Raw genomic sequence first — 25,986 nt, forward strand, 5'->3', positions numbered from 1 at the left:
CCCTTTCTGGTGGCAGAGTCCTACTGTGGCAAAAAGCCCAGGGGTCAAGTGACTGAGGGGCGACATGACCAGGCAAAGGAAACAAAGCAGACAGAAGATCCCAACATTAGACTCCTATCTTGTGGACAAAAAGGAGCAAAGCATGGAATAGGAGGAAGACATTGAAGTCAGAACTCCAGCACCAAAAGCTTCAAAGGAAAATACGAGCTGGTTACAGGCCATAGAGGACCTTAAGAAGCAGATAGGAGAAGTGGAGGAAAAATTGGGAAGAGAACGATGCAAGAAAATTATGAAATGAGAGTCAACAGCCTGACTGAGGAAAATAACACTTTAAAAAACAGACTGACTCAAATGGCAAAAGAGGCTCAAAAAGGCAATGAGGAGAAGAATGCCTTAAAAAGCCGAATTTGACAGATGGAAAAAGAATCTCAAAAGCTCAATGCGGAGAATCACTGCTTCAGAATTAGACTGGAGCAAATGGAAGCTAATGATTTTGTGAGAAATCAAGATGCTGTTAAACAGATCCAAACAAATGAAAGAATAGAAGGCAAGGTGAAACATCTCATGGGAAAAACCACTGACCTGGAAAATAGATCCAGGAGAGATAATTTAAAAATTATTGAACTACCTGAAAGCCATGATCAAAAGAAGAACCTAGAAATCATATTCCAGGAAGTTCTCAGAGAAAACTGCCCTGATGTTTTAGAACCAGAGGGCAAAATAGAGGTTGGAAGAATCTACCGATCACCTCCAGAAAAAGATCCCAAAAAGAAAACTCCTAGGAATATTATAGCCAGGTTCCGGAATTCCCAGATCAAGAAGAAAATATTATGAGCAGCCAGGAAGAAACAATTTGAATATTGTTGAAACACAATCAGGATAACCCAGGATCTGGCAGCTTCTACACTGAGGGATCGAAGGGCTTGGAATATGATATTCCGGAGGTCAAAGGAGCTGGGATTAAAACCAAGAATCACCTACCCAGCAAAACTGAGTATCATGTTTCAGGGGAAAATATGGTCATTCAGTGGAATACAGGACTTTCAAGCATTCTTGCTGAAAAAACCAGAGTTGAACAGAAAATTTGACATTCAGATACAAGAAGCAAGGGAAGAATGAGAAGGTAAACAGGGAAAAGAATTCATAAGGAACTTATCAAAGTTAAACTATTAACATTCCTACATGGAAAAACAATAATTGTAACTTATGAAACTTTTCTCAGTTGTTGAAGGGAATAGAAGTGTGTGTGTGTGTGTGTGTGTGTGTGTGTGTGTGTGTCTATATATGAGCATATACGGGCATATGTATACATATGTGAATGTGTGTATATATGTTTACAGGTATACCTAGATAGAGGGCACAAGACCAATTGAACAGGAAGGGATGATACTTAAAAGGTGAAATTAAGAGGTGAGAGGAATATGAGAGGAGAAGGGGAGAGACAGAATGGGGTAAACTATCTCATACAGAAGAGTAAAGGGAAAATAGCTACAATGGAGGAGAAGAATAGGAAGGCAAAAGGGAATGGGTCAACCTTATTCCCATTGAATTTGGCTTGGGGAGTGAATGAAATACACACTAAATAGGGTATCACACCCTCCAGGACAGTAGGGGGGAAGGGGATGAAAGGGAGGGCAGGCTGGGGGGGGGAGGGAAGTTGGAAACACCCACTTTTGAAAAGGAATGGGATCAAAGTAGAGAATAGAACAAGTGGGAGGTGGGATAGGAGGGAGGGAAATATAGTCAGTCTTTTACAATGTATCTACTATGTTATTGTTTTGTATTAGCTACACATGTACATCCTATACTGAACTGCTTATCTTCCCAGTAAGGACAAGGGAGGAAGGGAATGAATCTGGAATTCAGAGTTTTAAAATCAAATATTCAAATATATACATACATATATATGTATATATATATATATACTATTATTAATACTATTTTACATGTAGTTGGGAAATAAGATATACAGGCACTGGGGCATAAAGTGAAAAGGGATATGGGAGAAAATATGAGAGAGAGCAGATTGGAGGAGGGGATATCCTGTGGGACTGCTATTTTGGGGCTGTGGGTAGGGGAAAAACGGGGAGAAAATTTGTAACTGAAAATCTGGTGGAAATGAATGATGTAAATCAGAAGTTAATAAAGCATTTGAAAAAAAAAGAAATGCTCTAAATCACTATTGATTAGAGAAATGCAAATCAAAACAACTCTGAGGTACCACATCTCACCAGTCAGATTGGCTAAGATGACAAAACAGGAAAATGACAAATGCTGGAGAGGTTGTGGGCAAACTGGAACACTAATGCATTGCTGGTGGAGTTGTGAACTGATTCAGCCTTTCTGGAGAGCAATCTGGAATTATGCCTAAAATGCTATAAATACTTTCATATCCTTTGACCCAGCAATACCACTCCTAGGGTAATATCCCAAAGACATCATAGAAGTGGGAGGAAGACGTATATGTACAAAAATGTTTAATAGCAGCTCTTTTTGTGGTGGTAAAGAATTGGAAATTAAGGGGGTGCCCATCAATTGGGGAATGGCTGAACAAGTTGTCATATATGCATGTTATGGAGTACTATTGTGCTATAAGAAACGAGGAGCAGATGGTCTTCATATTTACCTGAAGAGGCTCATATGAACTGTTGCTGAGTGAGAAGATTAGAACCAGGAGAAATTTGTACACAATTACAGACGCAACATATGTGTGATGACCAACTTTAATAGACTGTACTCTTCTCAGCAATGCAGTGATATAAGTCAATCCCAAAAGACTCATGATGGAGAGAAATGTGTGCATCCAGAAAAAGAACTAGAAAGAACTGAGTTTATAGCCAGATGGAAGCAAAACACCTGATCTTTTTCCTTTTCTTGTTTGGTTTTATGTCCTCTTTACCATTTTTCATTGCATCTGATACAATCTGTCTTTATAACCTTATGACTAATGTATAATGTGAAAGTATTTACAGATCCTATACCTGAGTATATGTTGCCAGGGGGACAAAATGTGAAATTCAAGGAATTGTGGAATTGAATCCTATAAAACTAAAAGGAAACAAACAAATTAATAAAAAAAAAATTGAAAGGGGGGAAAAGTCATTAAAATCAGTTATTACTTATGCTCAATAAATGTCTTTCAAGTCTCAAAAAAATTTTTCAAAGTACTTTACATATCAAATCAAATGTGATGATGAATATAATGTCAAGAGATTTAGAAGGCCTCTGGCATGTTGGGAGAACTTGGGCAGTGGGACGACAGAAGGAGGTGCAGTCTACACCTTTGGAGGGATTAACTATATCAGTGAGTTCACAGGCCCATCAAATTATATATTTTTACATATATAATCTTTTCTGATTATACTAGAAAAAATCCAAATAGAATTTAATAATAAATGCAAAATAATTCAACATTTACCACTAAATAAGCACTTTATGTAGATAAGAAATAATAGCAAAAAAGGGAAGGAAAGAGGGTGAGGGAAGGCACTGATTAAAGAGAGAGCTTAAAAATATAAGAGCTTAAATAAGAGAAAGTGAAAAGAACCTTTGAATTGGTCAGTGAAACTAGGTGGGTACTAATTCTTTGGAATGATAATGGGGTGGCAGGAAGAGGGGATCATTAATAAACATTAGAAAAAGAGAAAATTCCACTTGGCAAAATTACAGTCGAAAAAGGATCTCAACAAATACAAAAGCAATTAAGTATGTTATTAAAGAATATTACACACAGCTGTACTCAAATAAGTTAGGCAATGTAAAAGAAATTGTTGATTATCTATAAAAATATAAATTACCAGAATGGATATAGTACAAAATTAATTCAAATAGACAAACCTTGGAGAAAAACAAGACAAATCATTAAAAATGATCCTTCAGAAAAAGCACCTGGATCAGATGGATTCACAAGTGAATTCTTTCCAACCTTCCAGGAACAAATAATCTCCATATTACAAAGATTATTCATAAATATAGAGAAATATGGAACACTACCACCAATATTTTTATGAAAAAAATATTGTATTAATTTTTAAACCTGGCAAAAAAAATGACATTTAAAAGAAGAATTGTAGACTGATTTATCTAACAAGATGCAAAAATACTAATTAATGAAATATTAACTAGCAAGATATCACAGTATAGTTTTTAAAATACTCTTCATTACCAAACAGGGTTTATTCCGTGAATGAAAGACTGGCTAAACATCAGAAGAACTATTAACATAAAATATAACATATAAATAAAAGAACCTTCAAAAAAATTATGATTGCATCTGTGAATACAGTGGGAGCAAGGAGAAGGGCCTTTGCCAACCATTATGAAAAACCTTTTGGAATTAGGCTAAAAAAATGTGATTAAAATGTCCATACCCCTTAACCCTGCAGTTATGCCTTTAAGCATATACCTCAAGGAAGTTAAAGACAAAAACAAAATTCTCACATATACATATACCTCCATAGTGGCACTTTTTCTTGGTAGGAAAAACTGGACACAAAGAAAATGCTTACCCATTGGGAGGAGGCTAACAAACTGGCACCTGAATATTATGTAATACACCATAAAAATGATGAATATGAGAAATTAAGAGAAATATCAAAGATGTATATGAACTAGTACAGAATAAAATCAGAACCAGAAAAAATACATACAATCAATGTAATAATATAAACAGAAACTGCATGCTGTACAATTATAAAGACCAAGATTAGCTCAGAGAAAAGAAAATTCATTTCCCTTTCATCTTTGCAGAGGTGTGAGGGACTATGGGTTTGGGATATTACAGGATTAACGTATTGATAAGTATTTTCCTCTTTTTAAAAAAAATATTTGTTACAAGGGCTATGATAGGGGAGAGGATGAGGATCTATTCTGAAATAAAAAATATGAAACAAAAGATATCAGTAAAAATAATATTAAAACAATTTTTTTAAGGCCTTGGATTTTTGTCTTTATGTCCAAACCTCTCACAGAAAGCATTTCTAGATCCCCTCAGTTGCAGTGCTCTCTCTTTCTTGAAGTCACTTTTTCTTTATCTGTATATAGGTTGAATTCTCTAATTCACTGTCCCATAGTACAATGAAAACTTATTGAAGGCAAAGTTATTTTGTTTTTTTTCTGTATTCCTCGCACTTAATAAATGCTTATTGAATTTAATTAGATAAAACCCAACATTCATTCATGAGAAAAATACTAAAAAGAATAGGAATAGGATTTTTCCTTAATACAATAGAAGTATTCACCTTGAACCAATATAATATGCAACAGAGAAACATTAAAAAACATTGCTACTAAAAACAGGTACAAAAATAAGGCAGTGCTTTTATTGATGGTATTAGAAACTTTAATGATTTTTACAAAACAGGAATGAAGTTAAAAATATTACTGTTTGCAGGTGACATAATATATTTAGAAAATCTTTCTCCACTAAAAATTAATGGAGATAATAAATTATTTTTGCAAGGTCACAGAATACAAGATTAACCCACAAAAATCTTTCAAATTCTTACATACTAGCAATTAAGGTCAAGAAAGCATCCATGTAGAAGTCCCATTTACAATAATAAAAACCCATCAAATACATGGGAATTAACCTGCTTAGAAATACAGATAACTTAGATAAGAACCACTGTAAAGCTATAATGATTGGGGTGGGTGGGTAGGGGAAGGACCTAAATAATTGGAGGAACATTCAGTGTTTATGATTGGTTAGATTAACATTATAAAAAGCAGTTAAATTTCCCAAATTAATATATATATATATATATATATATATTTTAATGCATTACCAATTAAAGTGTGAAGTTGCATCTTCATAGAACTGGATAAAGTAAAAATTAAATTGATACGCTTTTGTTTATTAGGATCCTTTTAGCCTTAGAATTCTGTGCATTTACCATATGTGAAGTCTTGCATTGATATTCTCGCAATCATATTTCCTTTCAGACCCCATGCTGGATCTGGATATCCAAGAGTTAGCTAGTCTCACTACTGGAGGAGGAAATCTGGAAAATTTTGAACGACTATTTTCAAAGCTAAAAGAAATGAAAGGTAAACAGAAATATGTTGTTAATATCTTACTTTTATTTATAATGAATGTACTTCAATCCCATATGGTAGAAAGTTAATTTACTACCATGTCTCAGTCTCACAGAAATATCACATAACTGAGTTTTGTATAAGACAGTGGACCCTTTCTTGGTTTGCATTTATTTGTGTGAAATCCCAGCCATAACATTGCACCAAGATGGCTTGAGACTTTAAATGTAAGTTAGGTCTTATAAAAGTCTTTTCTACCTTGTATCATTATGATCTGTTCTCTGCCCTCAGGGAATAGTCTTTTGGCTAAAAACTGCTATAAACTCTTCCAAGGGATAGGACCCTCCCAGATGTCATTCAAATTTTAACAATGGTTAAATGGACCATAATGTGGTCTATTTTTAAAGGTCTCATTTTACTTATAGTTGCTGTTAATAGGAAGGTTTTGCTATTGTATCCTTTCCCCAAAATTCACATTTTGCCTCCACTTACTTTTCTTTTTTTCTTTTCCCCCCAGTTACATGTTAAAATTGAGTTTTTTAAAGTTTTGAGTTCCAAATTCTATCCCTTCCCTTCCCCTCTCCCTGAGATGGTAAGCGATCAGATAGAGGTTATGAAACATTTCCATATTGGTCATTTTGTACAAGAAGACTCAAGTTAAAAAAAAAAAGAAGAAAGTGAAAAATAACATGCTTCAATCTGTTCCCCTCCACTGTAAAATTTCTTTCAAATCTCTTTCATGTGAGATAATTTATTTCATTCTACCTCTCCCTTCTCCTTTCTCCTAGTGCATCCCTCTTTCTCTCCTCTTAATATTATTTTTTCAGATATCATTTCTTCATAGTCAATTCACACCCATTCTCTCTATGTATACTCCTAACTGTTCTAATAATGATGATGTTATTAAAGTTACAATTATTATCTTCCCATGTAGAAATGTAAACAATTGATAGTCTTATTGAATCCCTTATTATTTCCCTTTCTTGTTTACCTTTTTATACTTCTCTTGAGTTTTGTATTTGAAAGTCAGATTTTCTCTTCAGATCTGGTCTTTTCATCAGAAATGTTTGAAAGTCCTCTATTTCATTAAATGTTTTATTTTCTCTAAAGAGTTATTACCCAGTTTTTCTGGGTAAGTGATTCTTGGTTGTAATCCTAGCTCCTTTGACCTCTAGAATATTATATTCTAAGCCCTCCAGACATTTAATGTAGAAGCTGCTAAATCTTGTGTTATCCTGATTGAGGCTTTATGATATTTGAATTGTTTCTTTTTGGCTGCTTGAAATATTTTCTCCTAACCTGAGAGCTCTGGAATTTCACTATAATATTCCTGGGAATTTTCATTTTGGGATCTCTTTTCAGGAGGTGATTGATGAATTTTTTAGTTACTTTTACCCTCTGGTTCTAGGATGTCAGAGCAATTTTCCTTGGATGTCAGAGCAGTTTTGCTTAATAATTTCTTGAAATGTGAGGCCTAGGCTTGGGGTTTTTTTTGGGGGGGGGGGGCGGGGGGGGAGTTGTTTTCTTGGTCATGGCTTTGAGGTGGTCCAATAATTCTTAAATTATCTTTCCTTGATCTGTTTTCCAGGTCACTAATTTTACCAATAAAATTCTTTTGATTTAATTTTATTGTTTCTTGGTATCTCAGAGAGTCATTGGCTTCCACTTGTCCACTTCTAATTTTTGAGGAATTATTTTCCTTAGTGTGCTTTTATATTCCTGTTTCCATTTGGCCAGTTCTACTTTTTTTTTTTAATTAAATTTTTTGTTCATTTTTAGTTTACATCATTCATTTCCACAAGATTTTGAGTTACAAATTCTCTCCCCGTCTTTCCCCTACCCAAAACCCCAAAACAGTGATCCCACTATATATCCCCTCCCCCAATCTGCTCTCTCCTATATCCTCCCCATCCCCCCTCCAACTTTCCAGTAGGGCAAGATGGATCTCTATACCCCAGTGCCTGTATATCTTATTTCCCAGTTGCATGTAAAAGTAATAATAATTTTTTTTAAACATTGATTTTAAAACTTTGAATTCCAGATTCTTTCCCTTCCTTCCTCCGTCACCCACCCTTACTGGGAAAATAAGCAATTCAATATAGGTTGTACATGTGTAGCTGCGCAAAACATTTCCAAGGTGGATATATTGTGAAAGACTACTATATTTCTCTCCATCCTATCCCAACCCCCACTTGTTCTATTCTCTACTTTGACCCTGTCCTTTTTCAGAAGTGTATGCTTCTAACTTCCCTTCCTCCAGCCTGTCCTCCCCTCCATCATCCCCCCTCTCATCACCTTGCCCCCTACTCTCCTGTGGGGCGAGGTACCCTGTTTAGTGTGTATGTCATTCCCTCCCTAAGGCAAATTCAATGAGAGTAAGGTTGACTCATTCCCTTTTGCCTTCCTGTTCTTCCCCTCTATTGCAAGAGTTATCCCTTACCTCTTCTAGGCAAGATATAATTTACCCCATTCTGTCTCTTCCCATCTCCTCTCATTATATTCCTCTCTCACCTCTTAATTTCACCTTTTAAGTATCATCCCTTCCTGTTCAATTGGTCCTGTGCCCTCTATCTATGTTTACCTGTACACATATATACACACACTCACATGTATTCATATATACACATACCCTCCTGTATAGACATAAATATGTATGTATATATTCTATTTCATTGAATGACCATATTTTCCCCTAAAACATGATACTCAGTTTTGCTGGGTAGGTGATTCTTGGTTTTAATCCTAGCTCCTTTGACCTCTGGAATACCATATTCCAAGCCCTTTGATCCCTCAATGTAGAAGCTGCCAGATCCTGTGTTATCCTGATTATCTTTCCACAATATTCAAATTGTTTCTTCTTGGCTGCTTGTAATATTTTCTCCTTGATCTGGGAATTCTGGAATCTGGCATAATATTCCTAGGAGTTTTCTTTTTGGGATCTTTTTCAGGAGGTAATTGGTGGATTCTTTCAACCTCTGTTTTGCCCTCTGGTTCTAAAATATCAGGTCAGTTTTCCTTGAGAATTTCTTGAAGGATGATATTTAGGTTCTTATTTTGATCATGGCTTTCAGGTACTCCAATAATTTTTAAATTATCTCTCCTGGAATCTATTTTTGCCTTCTATTTTTTCTTTTGTCTGGATCTGTTTAATAGTATCTTGATTTCTCATAAAGTCACTAGCTTCCATTTGCTCCAGTCTAATTCTGAAGGAATGATTCTCTTCAGTGAGCTTTTGAGATTCTTTTTCCATCGGACAGATTCAGCTTTTTAAGGCATTCTCCTCACATTGGCTTTTCGAGCCTCTTTTGCCATTTGAGTTAATCTGTTTTTCAAGGTGTCATCTTCTTCAGTCAGGTTGTTGACTCTCTTTTCATGATTTTCTTGCGTCATTCTCATTTCTCTTCCCAGCTTTTCCTCCACTTCTCTTACTAGGTTTTCAAAATCCTTCTTGAGCTCCTCCATGGCCTGTAACCAGTTCATATTTTTCTTGGAAGCTTTTGGTGCAGGAGTTCAGACTTTGTTGTCTTTTTCCTGTTCCATGCTTTGATCATTTTTGTCCCCAAAAAAGGAATCTAAGGTTTGATTATTGTGCTTGCTTTGCTTCCTTTGTTTGCTCATGTTGCTACTCAATTACTTGACTTTTGAGTTTTTTGCCACAGTAGAACTCTGCTTCCAGAGAGGAGAGCTTTGTCCCAAATTGCTGGGGTTTTCTCAGCTGCTGGATCTATTAAGGTGGGTGCCTTCTCAGAAGCCTCCACTGCCTCTGGCACAGACCTCCACCCTAGATAGCAATCCAGATCCAAGCAGGTTAAAGCAAGAGAGATTACCCCTCAGATTGGTTGCTTGGTTCCCCTAAAATCTGCAGGGCAGGAGCTCTGAAGCAGCCACGCGGTGGTGGTGGCCACTGTGCCTCACCTGCTTCTCCCTCCAGGGGCAGAGGCCAGACCACACTCCTGGACCCCCTCTTCCCACAAAGTCCACACTGAACTCTCACTTTGTCTTTGGCATTTATGGGTTGATAATTCTGGAAACTGCCACAGCTGTCGGTGGTCCACTCTCCAAAAGTCCCTCCAGCTGGGGCTGGGCGTGGCCACCCTGGGGCTAAAACCATGGGCTCATGCAGGGATGGGCTCTGCAATGGACCCGTTGTGTCCTCCTGCCAGGCTGTCTTCAGCAGGAGATTTGTTTCTCTCTGTCACTTTGTAGGTTCTATAGCCCTAAAGTTTGTTTGTAGTCATTTTTTTTATAGGTATTTGAGGTGGTTATGGAGGGGCCATATGGAGTTTTCCTGATTCTATGCTGCCATCTTGGATCCACCCCCAATTCTACTTTTTAAGGAATTTATTTTCTTCAGTAAATTTTTGTACGTGTCTTTCCATTTGACTAGTTCTACTTTTTAAGTTCTTCTCTGGTAGATTTTTGTGTCTCCTTTACCATGCTGTTGACTCTTTTTTCATGACTTAATTGCATCATTTTAATTTCTTTTCCCATTTTTCCTCTACCTCTTTTATTTGAGTTTTAAAATTCTTTTTGAGCACTTTTCAAGGAATTCTTTTTGGGCCTGAGACCAATTCACACTTTTTTTTATGCTTTGGATAGAGCTATTTTGATTTCGTTGTCATCTTTGTTTTGATCTTCTCTGGCACCACAGTAACTTTATGTACTCAGGTTCTTTTTTTGCTGTTTGCTCATTTTTCTAGTCTGTTTCTTCACTTTTAACTTTATGTTAAAGTTGGGCTCTGATTCCAAGTGGAAGGGGCACTGTCCCGAGCTCCAGGGTTTTTTTTTTTGTGCTATTATTTTCAGAGCTCGTTCTGGGGGTGGGTCCTGTAAATTTTCAATTCTTCCAAGGTGGTATGAGCTAAGGAGAGGTGTGCTTACTGCTCTGCTGGCCTGTGCTCTGGATTGTGGGCACTTTTCTACCCCAGAACTGTAACCAGAGTCCCCACTCCCCTGTGGCCATATGTTGTAGTATGCTGGTGCTCCTTCTTGCCCTAGGTCTACAACCTGAAACCACATAAGGGCAGTGCAACAGTGACATCAGAAGGTCCCCTTTAATCTCCAGACCATTTGTCCAATTCTCTTATCAGCTGTACTGAATCCACAGCTGCTTGATTCTTGGATTTTAGAGATCTCTTCTTGTTTGGTGGCAACATTACTAATCATATGGAAGTGGTCCATGATGCCATATACCCCAGAGAAGTTAAGGAGAATGAGTCCAGGAAAAAAGATGTTTGGACTTAATAAAGAAGTTATTTGTGACCTTCAGAAAGACAGGAGAAGGATGGGGATGGAAGCCAGATGGCAGGGGAGTAAGGATTAAATGGAGGCATCTAGGTTCTTAGGCATTTGCAGTGAAGGTGAGGAGAGAAATGCCAATATAGCTTGCATTCAAGGTCAAGGAAAGATTCTGGGAAGTATAGAGCCCAGGGAAGATTTGAGCATATCTTTAGGGGAAGGATGTGGTAGAAGGAGAAATTAAAGATGCATGAGAGAAGATGATTGATGGAACAAAGGCATGGAAAGAGTGGTATTTGATTGAGGGTATGACTGGAATTTGCATAAAGCCAGAAGAGAGGGCCACCTCCTCAGTCTTCTCAGTAAAGCAGTCATCTGAATGAGTGGGAATCTCCATAAACAAAGAGCGAGCTCTATTGCTTGGAGCTAATATCTTTATCGCTTCTCTTCATTTTTTTCCTCTCTTCTCTCACCTCCATACACTCATACACTTTTATTAACAGGGAATGAATAAGATATCTCCATAATTATGATCTGGAAAGTCTAGAGGACTCAGAGTTCATAACTTTAATGATTGTCCCACAAACACAACTTAGAAAGTGATCTTCTATCATCTGAGGTTAGAACTTCAGCCTTCAGACTCTCTTGTGCTATTAGATGAACTTCTTAAATTCTGTTTTTTCCGTAGACAAAGCAGCGACTTTGCCTCATGAACAAAGAAAGTTGCATGCAGAAAAGGTAAGATCAGGCAGCTATTTATTAAAGCTGTGCTTGGTGTTAGGATAATAATCAAGTTATATGTCTGCTTCCTTAATAGAGGAAAAGTTCTGCTTGCAGGTTTTGCATATCACTTAAGAACTTACTCATTACTTACACAGTATGAAAGCGTGTGTTAAGTCAGATCAGTCTTCAAATATGTATAGTTTCTTTGAACTTGAGTGGGTCCTAATCTAGCCTGAACAAGGGGTGTAGAGATTTTGTAACTGGCTTCCAGTTATAAGTATAATGTTGGAATTTTAGGTTCATAAATAGGATCATAGATTTAGGGCTAAAAATGAACCTTAAAAGTCATCAAGTCCAACTCCCTCATTTTACTCTTGAGGAAACTAAGACTCAGAGAAGTAACATGACTGGCCTAAGATCATGTAGCCAGTAATTGACAGAGCTAAGATGTGGACCTAAAGCTTTTGACTCTAAATTCTTTGCCTTTTCTACTATATCGTGCTGCCTTCCAATAAGGAAAGGACTTTTTCAGGGTCATACCATAAAGTAGCAGAACTGGGATTCAAACCCAAATCCTTTCACTTTAGATATACTGATCTTTCCCCTGTACCAAGGCCTCATACAGTTTTGAAGTAATTAACCTATGTATGTATGGCATGGATTTAGCTGTTACCTGTAATTTTATAAACTTTTGTCCACAGGTGGCCAAAGCTTTTTGGATGGCAATTGGTGGAGACAGAGATGAAATTGAAGGCATTTCTTCTGATGAAGAAAACTGAGCTTCTTGTGTCTGGTTAGCCAAGATGGTAACAACACACTCTAGTTGTGTTAAGGGATGTCAGGAGCATGGGACACTGCAGGGATGGGAGAAGGCAGATGCAGGTGTTACCTACGTCTAGCCCCAAAAAAGAGTTCCTCTCCATCCTTGCTGTTGGGGAGCATCTATGTAGAGATGGAACAGATGATTGCAATTCCTCGGGGGTCATTCAGGGTCATCAGGAAGTAGCTAAAGCACTGTAACTGTTAGGTCACCTAGGGCCTTCCCTCCAAGACACCTTCCTTGGACATGAAAACCCGGAGAGGCAAGCTCAGCTGTGTCCAGGATTCAGGTGCTTTCTACTAGACAAACTCTGGCCTTATGGTTCTCATCATTTCTCATACCATACTGATATATGCTGTTGGGGAAGCTGGGAGGGCCCAAGGCCATGAGCTCTACCCCTGAGAATACACCCCACATACCACAATGACCAGAGGAGGAAGGAGCAAGCCATGTAAGCCCCTCCCTGCTGTGGCTCAAGCTCTCAGCCTCCCACTAACTCTCAGACTGTTGCCAGACTTCCCTCCTCTCACTCTTCATGCACACACCACAACTGCCTTTGCTTTGATATTCCTGCACTCACCACACCCAGGCTGGTTTCCAACTACCTTTAAGCCGCATATACTTGTGTTCTGTCTGCTTCCTGAGCCCTTCACCATTCCCCATGGAATTGCAATCACTCCTTCCCATCCACTTCTGGGATGGTGAAGAGTAGAGGAGAAACCATCCCATACAAAGGACAACTGTGTCTGTCTTCCCCTCTTAACCCCACAGCAGCTGAAGCCCTGGTACTTCCTGGATTGGGCCCTGTTTTGTTTTGCTGAGATTCCCATCATCATGTTGACCATCTAGCCAGTATAAAGGGTTGATTGTTGGCCTTAGTAGTAGTTTACAGAAGGCTCTTCTCCCTCAGAGTCTATTATAAGGGAATGAAGAGTATAACAATTAGAAGTAAACTTCCTCTAGATTTACTTTTTGTTCTAGAGGAGTGGGAATTAGCTCTTGCCCATGTAAATGAGTCAAGCCACTGTGAGCTATCCATTCTGTCATAGCAACAATCCCTGTATTTCTATTCAGTTACCATTGCTCTCGAGTTTATACCGTCACTCCTAGGACTTTGTCTTCTCTCATTTTCTCAGCTGGTTTTCAAGAACCAAGCCTGCCTGATCCATGATGTCTTTCTTCCTTTTGTGAGGTGAGAAAAAAAAGGAGACCTTGTGTTATACTTGTAATTGAATGTGAGGCAGCTCTGACCTTACCTCTAACCCTAAGTGGGCACATGGTTAATCTCTAACTGCAGATTTACAGAAATGTCTGTGGACTCTGCGTTTTAAATGTTTCACTCCTTGTAACTAAGCTCATGCCAGAAAGACTACTTTGGACAGGGTGGATTTTATTATTGCAGAAAATGAGCAGTTTCATTAAAGACCTGAGAAAGGAATAACCTTCACTACTGTTGTGTTTGTATGAGAGAGAGTCAGCTTTCTGAAATTTCTGAATGGGATTTTAAGGAGCATAAGAGTAGTATAATGAATGAAGTTGTCCCAGTATCATGAGAAAGATAAAATGGAATGACAAATATTCTAGTATTTCCCCATGAATATCGTCTCCTGCTACTGATGATACCCAAAGCAATGTTGTCCCCCCATGTATGCTTACAGATAAGTGAGATATTCCATTCTCTCTGGCTAAGAACCAAACTAAGATGTAGAGTAGTGACAGTGGACAGTATAGAGAAAGTAGTGCTTGGAAACTAATTAATAACGAATTAATAACCGCCATGACTGCAGGGCCTTGACATTTCCTATGAATCTTCCATAAATAGTAGCTCTTAATGCCCTTGTGGTTGTTATCCTGTGATAAAGGTCAATATGCACCTTTGAATGAAACAGTACTAAAGGGAAATCTCCCAAAGAAATAGCAGAGCATTTGTGAAGATCATTTTTTAAAAGGTTGCTTTTGCGAATTACTCATTATCAGCATGGGAAAGTAATGGGTCTTTCAGGCTACAAGCTGGACCTAAAAGGAGTAGAGGTTTGTTGGTGGTGGTTGCTGAAGTTGCAGGTCCAGGCCAGAGACATTTCCAGAGATGAACACAACCTGGCATCTAGAGGAAACCTAGGCTTGATCACACACAGGAGCAAGTCTGACCCTCACACATCCTCTTACACATTCTACAGAAACTGAAGTGAGGGAGCCATAACAACAGGAAAATCCCAGCATACAAGACTGCCCTGCAGCAGCACTCTCCCCAGAGTGAACTGCCAGCCACAGAAGAGGCTGTGACACTTGGTGTTTCTGCTGAGATGATTTTGTTAGCTGTTCTGTTAAGAACATTGGCGAAGTCCAGCATGAAGATGGGAGAGGAAGTTGGAGAATTTTTTCCCCTTACCATGATAAAGGGCATTAGGGAAACAATTAGGTCATATGTATTAGGGAAAACAGATTGGAACAAGCTGTGAACTTGATTTTGTAAATTAAACATGGCTGGATTGATTAAAATGAATGTTATTTATGAAATCTACTCATGTGTATCAGGTGCTTTGTGGGGGGGACGTGTGGAGGGGGGCTCATCTTGTCACTTTACACTTCATGCTGAAGCATTGCTCAAAATGGACATTTTTATAAGGCAATAATAAGAACATATAGGTTTCCCAAGACCTCAAACATCAAAGGAAGTTTGGCTCCCTTCAGGGTATTCTGAGTACTGGTAACTTATTCAAGATCCTTGATAGTGATCAGGTAAAGAAGTTTGGATCCCCATCACCACTGACAATTCAAATTGCAGTCAGCATGTCCATGTGACTTTTGCTAAATATAATTCATCAGTGATTCTTAAAGTAAAAGACCCAACTCAAGGTTCAAGTTTGAGGGACTTGTTTGGAAAGATGAGACTTCATAGTTTCAGGGAGGGTGGGGTAAGACGGGATCACAGAGATTTTGAACGTTTACACTAACTGAGAAAGCCGAAGTTTAGTAACTATATACATTTTTGTATTTTGGAACTCTTACTTGGGGTATAAGAAGATTGACACCACCATTCTGCTTTCTTACTATTTATAGATTTAGATGTTTAAGTAACATGGAATGTAGTTCAAAAGCCTAAGCGTGCATTCTATTTGTAATACTCAAAATGTACATAAGGAACACTTTGTGTTCTGTCTGGAAGGGATAAAGAACCGAAAGCAATATTTTGCAGTGACTTGACTCTTTGTATTGTCCTCTACATCTCACCTTATGCCCACTTCTTTAAGTGAAAACAAAACAAAACCAAAGTAACCTTATACTTAGTTCTCTTTGTGAGAACAGGCTTGTAAAAACTATTGTAGTAGATGAAAGCACTATAGTCCATTCTGAACTTTAATGTCCGCTAATGTGGAGCTAAGACTAGGAGACAGTTCACAGTATTTGAGCTGTGGCACATTCTGATTAATGAAGATATTATTGTATAGTTCCCAGTTTTTTTGAGGCTTGTCATATGCTTAAGTAAATATAAAACACCAGCAGCTAGCCTGAAAAGGCAACATGACTTAGTTGAAGAAACAGAATACAAAAAGAAGGTCAGGAACCTTGGACACTAGTTCTCTCATGTGCTAGCTTTGTGACTGTGGGCAAATCAAAAGGAAAGGCAGTGTGGTACAGTGGAGAGTAGGGTAGATATAGAAGTTGGGGCTTGGGTTCAAATTCTGGCTCATTCCTATGTGATCTTGGGCAAATGGCTTAGCATTTCTGGGCCTCAATTTCCTAAGTAGCAAAATGGGGATAGACTGACCTCAAAAGTGCCTTCTATCTCAGAATCTCTAATCCTGTGATGTTAAATGTCTGTTATTTGGCGGTAGGAGCAACACTGTAATATGGTGGTTAAAAACAACCTGAAGCTATCTTAGACTGTGTTTTAAAGAACAGAATGTGTAGTAAAAGGGAGATGCTTTGTATTTGTGCATGTAAGTCCAGGTGCCACACTTCAAGAGAAATTGATAAATTGGAACATACCCAAAAGTAGGTGAGTAGGATGAAGAACATGAACCATGTTACATGAGTGCCAGGAGAAGAGAAGCCCTTAAGGGAGACTTAATAACTGTCTTCAAAAATTTAAGTGCCCTTGTGTGGGGAGGGTAGGTTGGATTTATTCTGTATATAGTAGAAATTATAGGGAGAAAGAATGAGAAAGAATCATGAATATTAGTAAAATATTCCAACAGTTGGTGCTGTTTTTTAAAAATTGATTTTTTAAAAAGCAACTTACAGCAGCAAGTATTGGCATTAGTGAATACTCAACCCAATCTTTCTTATTTTCTATGCCTAAAATTTATGTACACAGTAATGACCCTAAGACACTGTAATATCCTGCAGAGATCATCTATTTCAAGTTCTGTTTTATAGGTAAGGAAATTGAAGCCTATAGAGCTTTTAACTTATCCATGATCATTTACTTTGTATTTAGTAACTAAAGTCAGAATCAGAACTTTGGTCCTTTTCTCCAAATCCAGTGCTAATTTCCAGAATCGTTTTCTCTCTTTTGAAAACTGTTGCATTTAATCTTCTTTAGGTTTCTGTGATTGATCATCTTCCATGATTTTCCTTAAGATCATTGATAGTGGTTCAGTAGTGATACCTACAGATTCCTTCACTACCCTAATTCTATCCTTATATAATTCTAATATCTACCCTTATCTAATTCTAATTTCTACCCTATTTAACCATAACTATCTAACTCATTTGGCTCAGAAAATTCAGTCATTTGAATTATAGAAATAATTTCTTTTACCTCATTTATCTTCAACTTTATTCCTCTGTAAATATTTCTTTTATCCTTTACACTATATAGCTTATTCTCCTTAATTGACAAGACTCCAGCAAAATAATTGCTGGGATTATTGGAATAGTGTTTACTATGTGCCAAGCCCTGTCCTAAGTGCTAGGGATATAAATACAAGTCAAGTAAGACAGTACCTGGTGATGATAAAGATGAGCTGGTCCAGGATCGTCACTTTATAAGTGAGGAGAGAGATCTAAGCAGATTAAGTGGTTTGTCCACATTTACACAAGCTAGAATTTGAACCCATGTCATCTGATTCTGAATCTACTGCAATGTTAATTCTGCTGTCATAATTATGTCATCTCACCCTAGTAGTAGGCCTTGCATCTGGACCTTCAAATTTGGGCATTTACTAAAGGTTGTGTGCGTAATGCATCTTTTATTCCTTGTAGTCTTCTGATGTTTCCCAGTTTTAAGGAAGGGATAATTAAAGTAGGAAGTAGGAGTTAACTAGCACAGTAGTGATGCCGTATTTCAGTTCTAGATATTAATGATTTATAACACTACCTTGTTTTCTTTTTGGGAAAGCAGAGATTCCAAATCTGGACTTGGTTGTTATTAATGCAGCCTTGGAATACAAGCATGGGGAAGAAAAAAAATTAAACCCCCACTTTTTTTTCTAAGTCATTTTTGGCTTCCTGTCTCCCTTCAGACCCAAACACCTCCTCTCTTATCCCTTTAAAAAAAGAAAAGGAGAAACACAGGCCAATTAAAGCTATACCTAGCAGTCAATATATTTGGCAAGGGACTCTAGAAATTTAATTAACAAGAAAATTCTCTCAGTTTGGTATCTCCCAGTATACTCCTTGCCCATGAGATCTCTTGACATTTGACCTCTTTCTCTTATCCATTCTTGTTTGATCATCCATTCCTCACTGATCAAGTGGCCATGATGTTTTACTATGAAGGAAAGTACAGTTGAGTTTAGGCACTGATGTATACTGAACACTGGCATTTCATTTCAAAGTATATTTTCATCAGGATCTCAAGATTATAGATGACAATCCATGGCATATTTGGTCTTGTGTGCCTGGCCTGATAGTTATAAGGCCTCACACCCAGGTAATGGAATATCAAATCAGTCAAAGCTATTAAAAAAGAGACTACTTGGTGTCTAGTGTTAGTTCTTCTCCCCTCCAAAGAACCAAGATGTAAAAAGAATCATTCAAATATCTCTTTCCCACTTGTATTCTTTGAAAAACACCTCCCCCCTCAAAAAAAAGAAAACCAACACTGAGCTAAGGAATTCTTCTACATTCTCTTGGGATAATTAACCCTTAAGAGAAAGAGAGTATAAAATTCTAGCTCCAGTCCTTTGAATTCAAAGTAAAACATTGGAGGAGCCAAGGGATTGCATAATAGGCTAAGGTCCCATCCAGCTATATCATTCTATAAGCCAACAAGAGGCGGTAACCAACATTGAAGGGTATTGGGAATCTGTTCAGTGAGTTGTTTACAGTGCTGTAAACGAATTTCCAGATGGAATTTCCAAATAATTGGGTTTTTGCATACTGGAGACACATCAAAGCACCCTACCATAGACCCAGCTGGGTCTGTCAGAGTTGAGCAAACAAAGATGGGAAACACAACAGGTGCTGATAGCCTGGTCCTAATTCCTGTGAAAAGCTCTGCCCTTCACTGGAAGGGGTGCCTGTTAGAAGTTTTCCATACTAGGTTCACAAATGTTGAGGTGAGCAGAGGTCTTTCTCGTTGGGTAAAGAATGGGGATAGAACAGCCACTGACCAGACGCCAGGTGTTTGTACCCTTTGTATATAAACATTTGCTGCAGATAATACACACAAGAGTATGTATAACTAGGTATATCTTTATTGTTGTTAAGTTTCCCTTTCTGCTTCTCCATTGCACTAGGGCACCTGTGATTTGGGGCAATTACTTTAAAACACTTTCTGATCAGAGATAGGGGCCCACAAAAGAATGTCATCTCCACAGATCAATTTTTTTTAATGAACAGTTTATTAGAATGACAATTAACAGTTTCATATCATAGAGGGAGGGAGAAGGCATACAGATCTTTAACAATAGAGGTACTATGCTTAATAAGCAGGTGCTCTTTTCATAAGAATAAAAAAGTTAGAAAAAAAACCTCTAAAACACTAAGTACATACATGCTCTTACATAGCTATTAAAAGGCCAGGCTTGGTTGAGAAGCAAAGATAATGAACACACAACCAGCCCTCCCCCCGTCCCCGCTCCCACCTCTCCTAAGAGTCCATCACAACTTGGATGTGACAGTGAAGGTGGGTAAAGACTGATCATGTTGGCCATCTCCAACCACACACCGATAAAAGGCTTACAACAGCCCTTCAACATGAAGGGCACAAGTCACTGGAACCCTTTGAGCCTCCTTTTCAGAAGGCTCACTGCAGAGGAACCCATCTAGAACAATGGCCACAGTCCTTTACTTGGGCCAGACTCCTGCCCACTCTTGTTTACTGCTGTCAGTATCCAAGCCTATAGAGGAGGCTTTTGGGGGCATCCGGTATAAAACCACCAGACCATGGAACAAGGCTCAGGACTGTCTATGCTCCCAGATTTTCGCAACCACTACTCTCTTGGTAGGAAGGCCTTTTCAATTGTCTCCAGAAATTAAATAGTTATGATCCATCTGAATGTTCTAAGAAGTTTACTACATAAATATGAAAATACTGATATGCTAGAGTACACTTCACTTTATCATACAAAAAGAAAAATTAATTACTAATCACTGAGAATTTTGCAATCCAGTTTAGATCATGACAGGTCTACCTTTACCTGATTCATAGGATTTGATTCCCAGACAACTTTTCAGAAACACATTTTCTCCATTGATTTCATTCTCAATTCAGTGACACTTATCTAAAATGTTCAGCAATTGGCAGGAGCCCCCTAACAGTAATATTTCCTTCCTTCTGGCCCCTTCCCTCCATAACAAGTAGTTAAGATCCTTAAAACATTTCACAGGAACACAGATTTCCGAGCTTCAAGGGACTTGAGAGGCCATTGAGTCCAACTTAATGTACAGATGAGAAATCACTGTGCAGTGATTTGCCTTCTTATTTCTGTTGTGTTTGAATCTTCCTTTCCTAAATTGGGAACACATCTATATTTTGATGTTCTCTTCTCAGCCTCTCCTTCCTCTCTTATCTACCCAAGTTCATTTTGAAGTCAAATTGCAACTTTGGAACTTTTTATTATGGAATTAGAATAAAAATATATGCTGCCTCTGAACATTGTAATAGCTCCATTGCCACTTTTGGGGTTCCTTCCCATATCTCTCAATTCCTTTGCTCTCTCAGACTTCTTATTCATGGGAAGAAAAATATAGCCCTTTTAAGAACTCTATTAAAGAGGAAAGTAGACTGGCCTATGACAGATGATATCCCTGAAAAGACAGTGATCCAATCAAAGATCCTCATAAATGTCACCTCATATTGCTGAAGCTAAGAATGAAGTCATATGTTTGCATCCTTAGCAGAATTACATGCACACTGTGTGTGGGGGAGGAGCCAGAGAGAAAAGGAGATTATGGGGCACAAAGTAAATGTACATGGAAATAGAAAATAGCCAAATACTAGAAAAGTGGGGTGGGGCACAGCGGCATGAATAACAGTACATACTACAATTCAATTTATTAACAATAATTTTTAAAACTCAAAAAAAAAAAACCAGTATACACACAAGGACAACTGTAGTCTGCCAGCAGCCCTGCCCTCGTGTGTCATTAACTCCTGTTATAAGGAGGATCAAAATACCTGTCATTGACTAGAGTTGTAGCAAAAAAATGTCTGCTCTCCTATGAAGCCTGCCAAGAAGACAGCCAATTGAGATGATAAATCCAGTACAGGCCTATAATATAAAACAGACTGGGCCATCTATCTACATGTGTGTGCTACATGTATCTCACGTTACAAGCTGTAGTTGTAAGAGATGGGAAGGGAGTGAAGAGTGGTGGGGGAAACTCTTTGGAGATACTGACTACAACATTCTATGGCCCACTGCCCCTTTCATTAGTGTCAATATACACTGCAGAATCATGACCTATGTACATTGAGAATATAATAGGGGAACACTATCCTTTAAAATGTTACCTGTACTAAATACATGTAAAAGTGTGCAACACAACATATCCAACTGTTAATAATCTCCAACTGTACTCTTTCCTCGGCTCTATCAATTGTTCTTTAAAAAAAAAAATCCCAAATGTGCACAAGTCATTCACACATCAGATACTCAAATTAGAAAAACTTTTTGTCAATTGAAAAAGCTGAAATAAGAATGAATACAAGTATCTTTGAGTCCCCAGGACATCCTTTACTTCTAATGATACTGCTTCCCAACCTACCTTTTTGTAATTAAATTGATTTTAAGAGATGATGCTCAAGTTTCCCCTCTATAGTTTAATCTTAAAAAGGGGAGAAATAACTTGAAGTTCTTTAAAAAAAAAAAAGAAAGAAAAGCTAAAGATTTTGTACTGAGAAGGAGTTGCCATTTGGGTTAAAATTCATATAATTACCCCATGGTGCTAAGGTTCTACTACATCTTAGAGATACCTCCCCAAATTACTGTTTGGACACTTTCCGTAAGTGAGCTGTGTCTAAGGGCACACATGAACTGAGATGGTAGAGGATGGCTGTGCAAATAGGAACTATAGCAACAAGGGAGCTCTCGGCACCTCCCCACTAGAACAGAAGGGCAGCTGAAGAATGCCAAGGCTAAGGACCTACATATGGCTTTTGAAAGGCATCATTGAAGCTCCACTAGAAAATGAAATGAAAAGTACATACCACGAATCTCATGTCACAAACACAAAGCACAAACATAAGATATCTAAGTAACTTCCTGAATTGGTCAGAAAGCTGGCTTTCTCGTTTCTTTGTCAGGCATGAACCCTGATACTCTGTAGTGCCTAATTCTCTCCAGTGAAGCCCCTGGATTATATCTGCTCTGGGTACCAATATAGAAGAGCCTCTTCAAGATGACAAGCACGAACCTTGTTAAAAGCTCTTTTATCAGCAGTCTTCCTAAGCCCTTTGGGGTCTATGGAACTCGTGCACAGAGCTGGGAACTCATCCTGTTCCCAAAGAACCTTGAACTCCTAACATTAAAAAACGGCACATTTGAGGTTTTTGCTTGGCAGAAATAAGAGATTTCCCCACCCACACACCCTCACCTGCCTAAATAAAGAAGGATTTCCATAGGAAATCATTTTTTTTCCCCTGACACAAATCCATGCAAAAATCCTGGATGAGACATTTAAGATGGCAATAATCAGACAGCAAAGGATAAAGTATGTATTGCAGATGACAGTTCAGTCTTCTGTATGCTACAAAAGGTGACAGAGAGAAAAGGGGTTCTTTTTTCCAGTTGAAAGCATTTATTTATAATAGTTTATTTAGCTAGGTTTCTACCAATAAGAGTGCTTATTCCACACTCTGCTAATGTTGCTGTTGATCATCTACAGATATTTAGCTAGAGAATCTCACAGCACAGAAAAGACAACAGATGCCTTTACACTAAGCTTTTTATTTTCTAAGGTATAAGATTTCAAAGTACCCTTTTCTATACTGAAGCTTGATCTGAGATGCTAAGAGATGTCTGGTCAATTCACAGCCATGAATTAGCTTCCAAAGGGTTGGGTTAGCATGTCCCAAACAAAACTTGGGAAAATTTCACCTCTAACAAGTAATGACTGAAAAAAAGTTTACAACTCCTGCCTCCTCCTCCTCCTCTTTCTCTTCCCTTCTCTCTCAGGGACTTTCCTGTCAATGTATTAACTGAGGAAAAAATTTAAAAATAAACATTTAAAAGAAGATACAATAAAATGTTAATTTAATTAATGCAACTGACTACATTAAACAGCAATGGCCAAATGCATCAGGATATGGAGTGAGCTCTTGCAAATGACTGAAAACCCACTCAGTGTAGTGCTGTTCTAGCCAAAAACAACTACTGCAATATTAAAAAGTCATGACGTGTCCTTTGCTTCATGTAAATAGTTAATGGAATTCAAATCTCTTTGAGATTAATGTGATAATATGAACTATACATTGCATATGCACAGAACCTAGACTAGTCTTTCCACTTTTTAAAGTAAGAAACAAAAAGTTTATATGAGTTGTGGAAGAGGGAAATGGGTCTCACCAACTTTCCCCCCCACCCCCTTGTGCATGTATCATTGTTTTCACTGCAATACACTTGCCTCCTTTCAGCTAGTGTGCAGAGAGGACAGGTAAGACATCAAAGGTGGTCTGTCCACAGTACAGCATGCTGAAGAGACGGGTCTCAGGAATGCTCAGCTGAAGGGTCCTTTCTTGCAAAACTGCCTGGAGGGTGGGGGTGGAAAAGCTGCAGGACACAGCCCCCCTTTCCATCGCAAACCCAGCATTTCCTCCCAGCAATGCCTTTTAAAGAAGAGTTTCTATTTTCCATCCTAGACAGATGGGTATTTCTAATCAGATGGTGACCCCACAGAAAACCATCACTGAAGGACAAGGGATACGGAGAAAGGGAAGGAGGAGAGAGGGGGCCAATGGGGATGCAAAATACCACCTTCCAGCTTCAAGACAACTGGACCAAAATCTGTTTTCACCAGTATGATGAACATGTGCTTTCAGTTGACTCTATGGCACCTCATGCTATGAGCCAAATTCCTGACCTTGATCTGCAGCAGTGGCCAAGTTGGAAAGTTATTTTCAAAAACTACCTCTGTATCTGATTGACTTTTTAAAAGTGTGTCAATATCACTTTGGTTGAGGAGAAAAGTTTCTTCTTTGATAGCTGTCAGTTAAACAGGCTTCCCATTTTTAATGAGTCTTAGATTTTCCCACCTCCCTCACCACCCCTCCCACCACCACCACCACCACCACCAGAACCTCTACCCTCCCCATTCCCATTCCTTATAGATGTCTCTAAGACACACTAGAGCATCGGATGCTAGGGGAGCCCATCTGTGTGAGGACCTTATCCAGCCACTGGAGAGGACCATTCAGATGTAGCTCAATCCAACAGGGGGTGCTGGTCACAGTCTGTCTCCTATAAGAACAAAGGAAGGGACAAAAAAAGAGACTTTCAAAACTGAACATATCCAAGGGTCTCATCACAGTCCAAACATTCTTTTCTGCTTAGGTGACAGCCTTCTACAGGAATCCAGTCTTACCACACTTTGGACTCTGCTCTGGAGGGAGACGCCAATGAAACAGACTGAACTCCTCCAAAATGAACTGGGGATATGAGAAGGGAAGTTCTATTTGTTAAACTAATAGCTTTCGGCAAAGAGCAGAGCTGAAAAGTTATCTTCACCAGGAGAATAAATTCCCATCTACCCAATAATTTCAGCAGCTTCTAACTGACAGGGGTTCCTGCGTCTCTGAATTACCCCCAAACTTGGGTTTGAGACTGAGTGGGGTGTTGAAATTACATCCATCTATCTGATCCAAGTATTTTATTTGTCATTAAAACAAACTGCCTGTCAGTCCTAAAACTTACACTCAAGTTCCCTATTACACTGAAACAATTCACGTCTACTGCATTATTTTGGAAATTCTTACGAGGACTAAAGTAGAGAAACTCATGGAACAATTACTGGAAAAAACCAAGGCACGCCACACATTTCTTTTCCCCAAAGCACTTTCTAAATTGGTGCCGAGAGATGACGCTGCTCTGAGGCGAGCTCCAAGACTTCCTCTGAGCAGAGGGATTAATGTGGTTGCCAACTAAAGGTGAGAAGACTAAGAATTTGAGCCTTCAGTTGCCTAAATGAGAGAAGAGTTGTAACCTAATTCTCTTCTTGGCATGTCTGTAATAGGAAAGCAGGATTGTTCTGGGAAGAGGCCACACCCTCAGTCCCGCTAGGTAGACTAAATGGAGTTGGCAGTTGGTGGTGACGGGGTGTTTGTACACGTGCCTGTAGGAATGGGTGTGCTGCCAGTATCCTCTGTCTACTAGTATGGTACCTTTTAGGGAAGGGCTTTCACCTTACAGAGCCTTTCCCAAGTATACTGGGTTAAAGGGTAGTGATGGAGCACCAACCCCTGCGACTATTCCCAATTGGAGGCACCATTTTCCTCTCTTAGTGTGAAGCTTTGACCAAGTAGAATGGGCCTGGAGAAGAACACAGATGATCAACATCCCCTATCCACCCCCTGAAGTCAGGATCAGCTGCAGACATGTGTTATTTTCCTACCTTGCTTATGACCCCACGTCTACATCTCCAGCTCCATCTCGCTTTCCACACAGTGTTTCTGACTTTCTATCTTTATCCCTAGATCCAAACTGCTGGCAGCACATCAGCTGATGGGTTTCACCTGGGTTAATTCCCCATTATGGATTATTTTTTAAACAGACTTTTGGGCA

The 25,986-nt window shown here is 38.6% G+C and overlaps 2 protein-coding genes across 16 annotated transcripts in view; one reads left to right on the forward strand and one right to left on the reverse strand.

The window, feature by feature from the left end:
• The window catches only part of AAGAB (alpha and gamma adaptin binding protein), an 84,767-nt gene extending 59,734 nt beyond the window's left edge, over window positions 1-25,033 (forward strand). For 2 of the 11 annotated variants that reach the window (XM_069098238.1, XM_069098233.1), the window contains 3 exons: window positions 5,944-6,048; window positions 11,963-12,012; window positions 12,699-15,338. In XM_069098238.1, coding sequence (XP_068954339.1) covers window positions 5,944-6,048; window positions 11,963-12,012; window positions 12,699-12,776 — 233 coding nt within the window. In that variant the 3' untranslated portion in view covers window positions 12,777-15,338. Of the gene's footprint in view, window positions 1-5,943; window positions 6,049-11,962; window positions 12,013-12,698; window positions 15,339-24,759 lie in introns of those variants that run through there. The other 9 variants (XR_011170270.1, XR_011170271.1, XR_011170268.1 and 6 more) reach the window with 9 other exon arrangements.
• Window positions 20,820-25,986, reverse strand: part of SMAD3 (SMAD family member 3) — a 167,234-nt gene continuing 162,067 nt past the window's right edge. For all 5 annotated transcript variants that reach the window (XM_069098231.1, XM_069098229.1, XM_069098228.1 and 2 more), the window contains one exon: window positions 20,820-24,666. In XM_069098231.1, coding sequence (XP_068954332.1) covers window positions 24,543-24,666 — 124 coding nt within the window. In that variant the 3' untranslated portion in view covers window positions 20,820-24,542. The remainder of the gene's footprint in view (window positions 24,667-25,986) is intronic.

The sequence above is a fragment of the Petaurus breviceps genome, unplaced genomic scaffold (assembly GCF_028583685.1).
Source record: "Petaurus breviceps papuanus isolate PSGF00001 unplaced genomic scaffold, PetGlider_PUasm1.0 37, whole genome shotgun sequence".
NCBI lineage: Eukaryota > Metazoa > Chordata > Mammalia > Diprotodontia > Petauridae > Petaurus > Petaurus breviceps.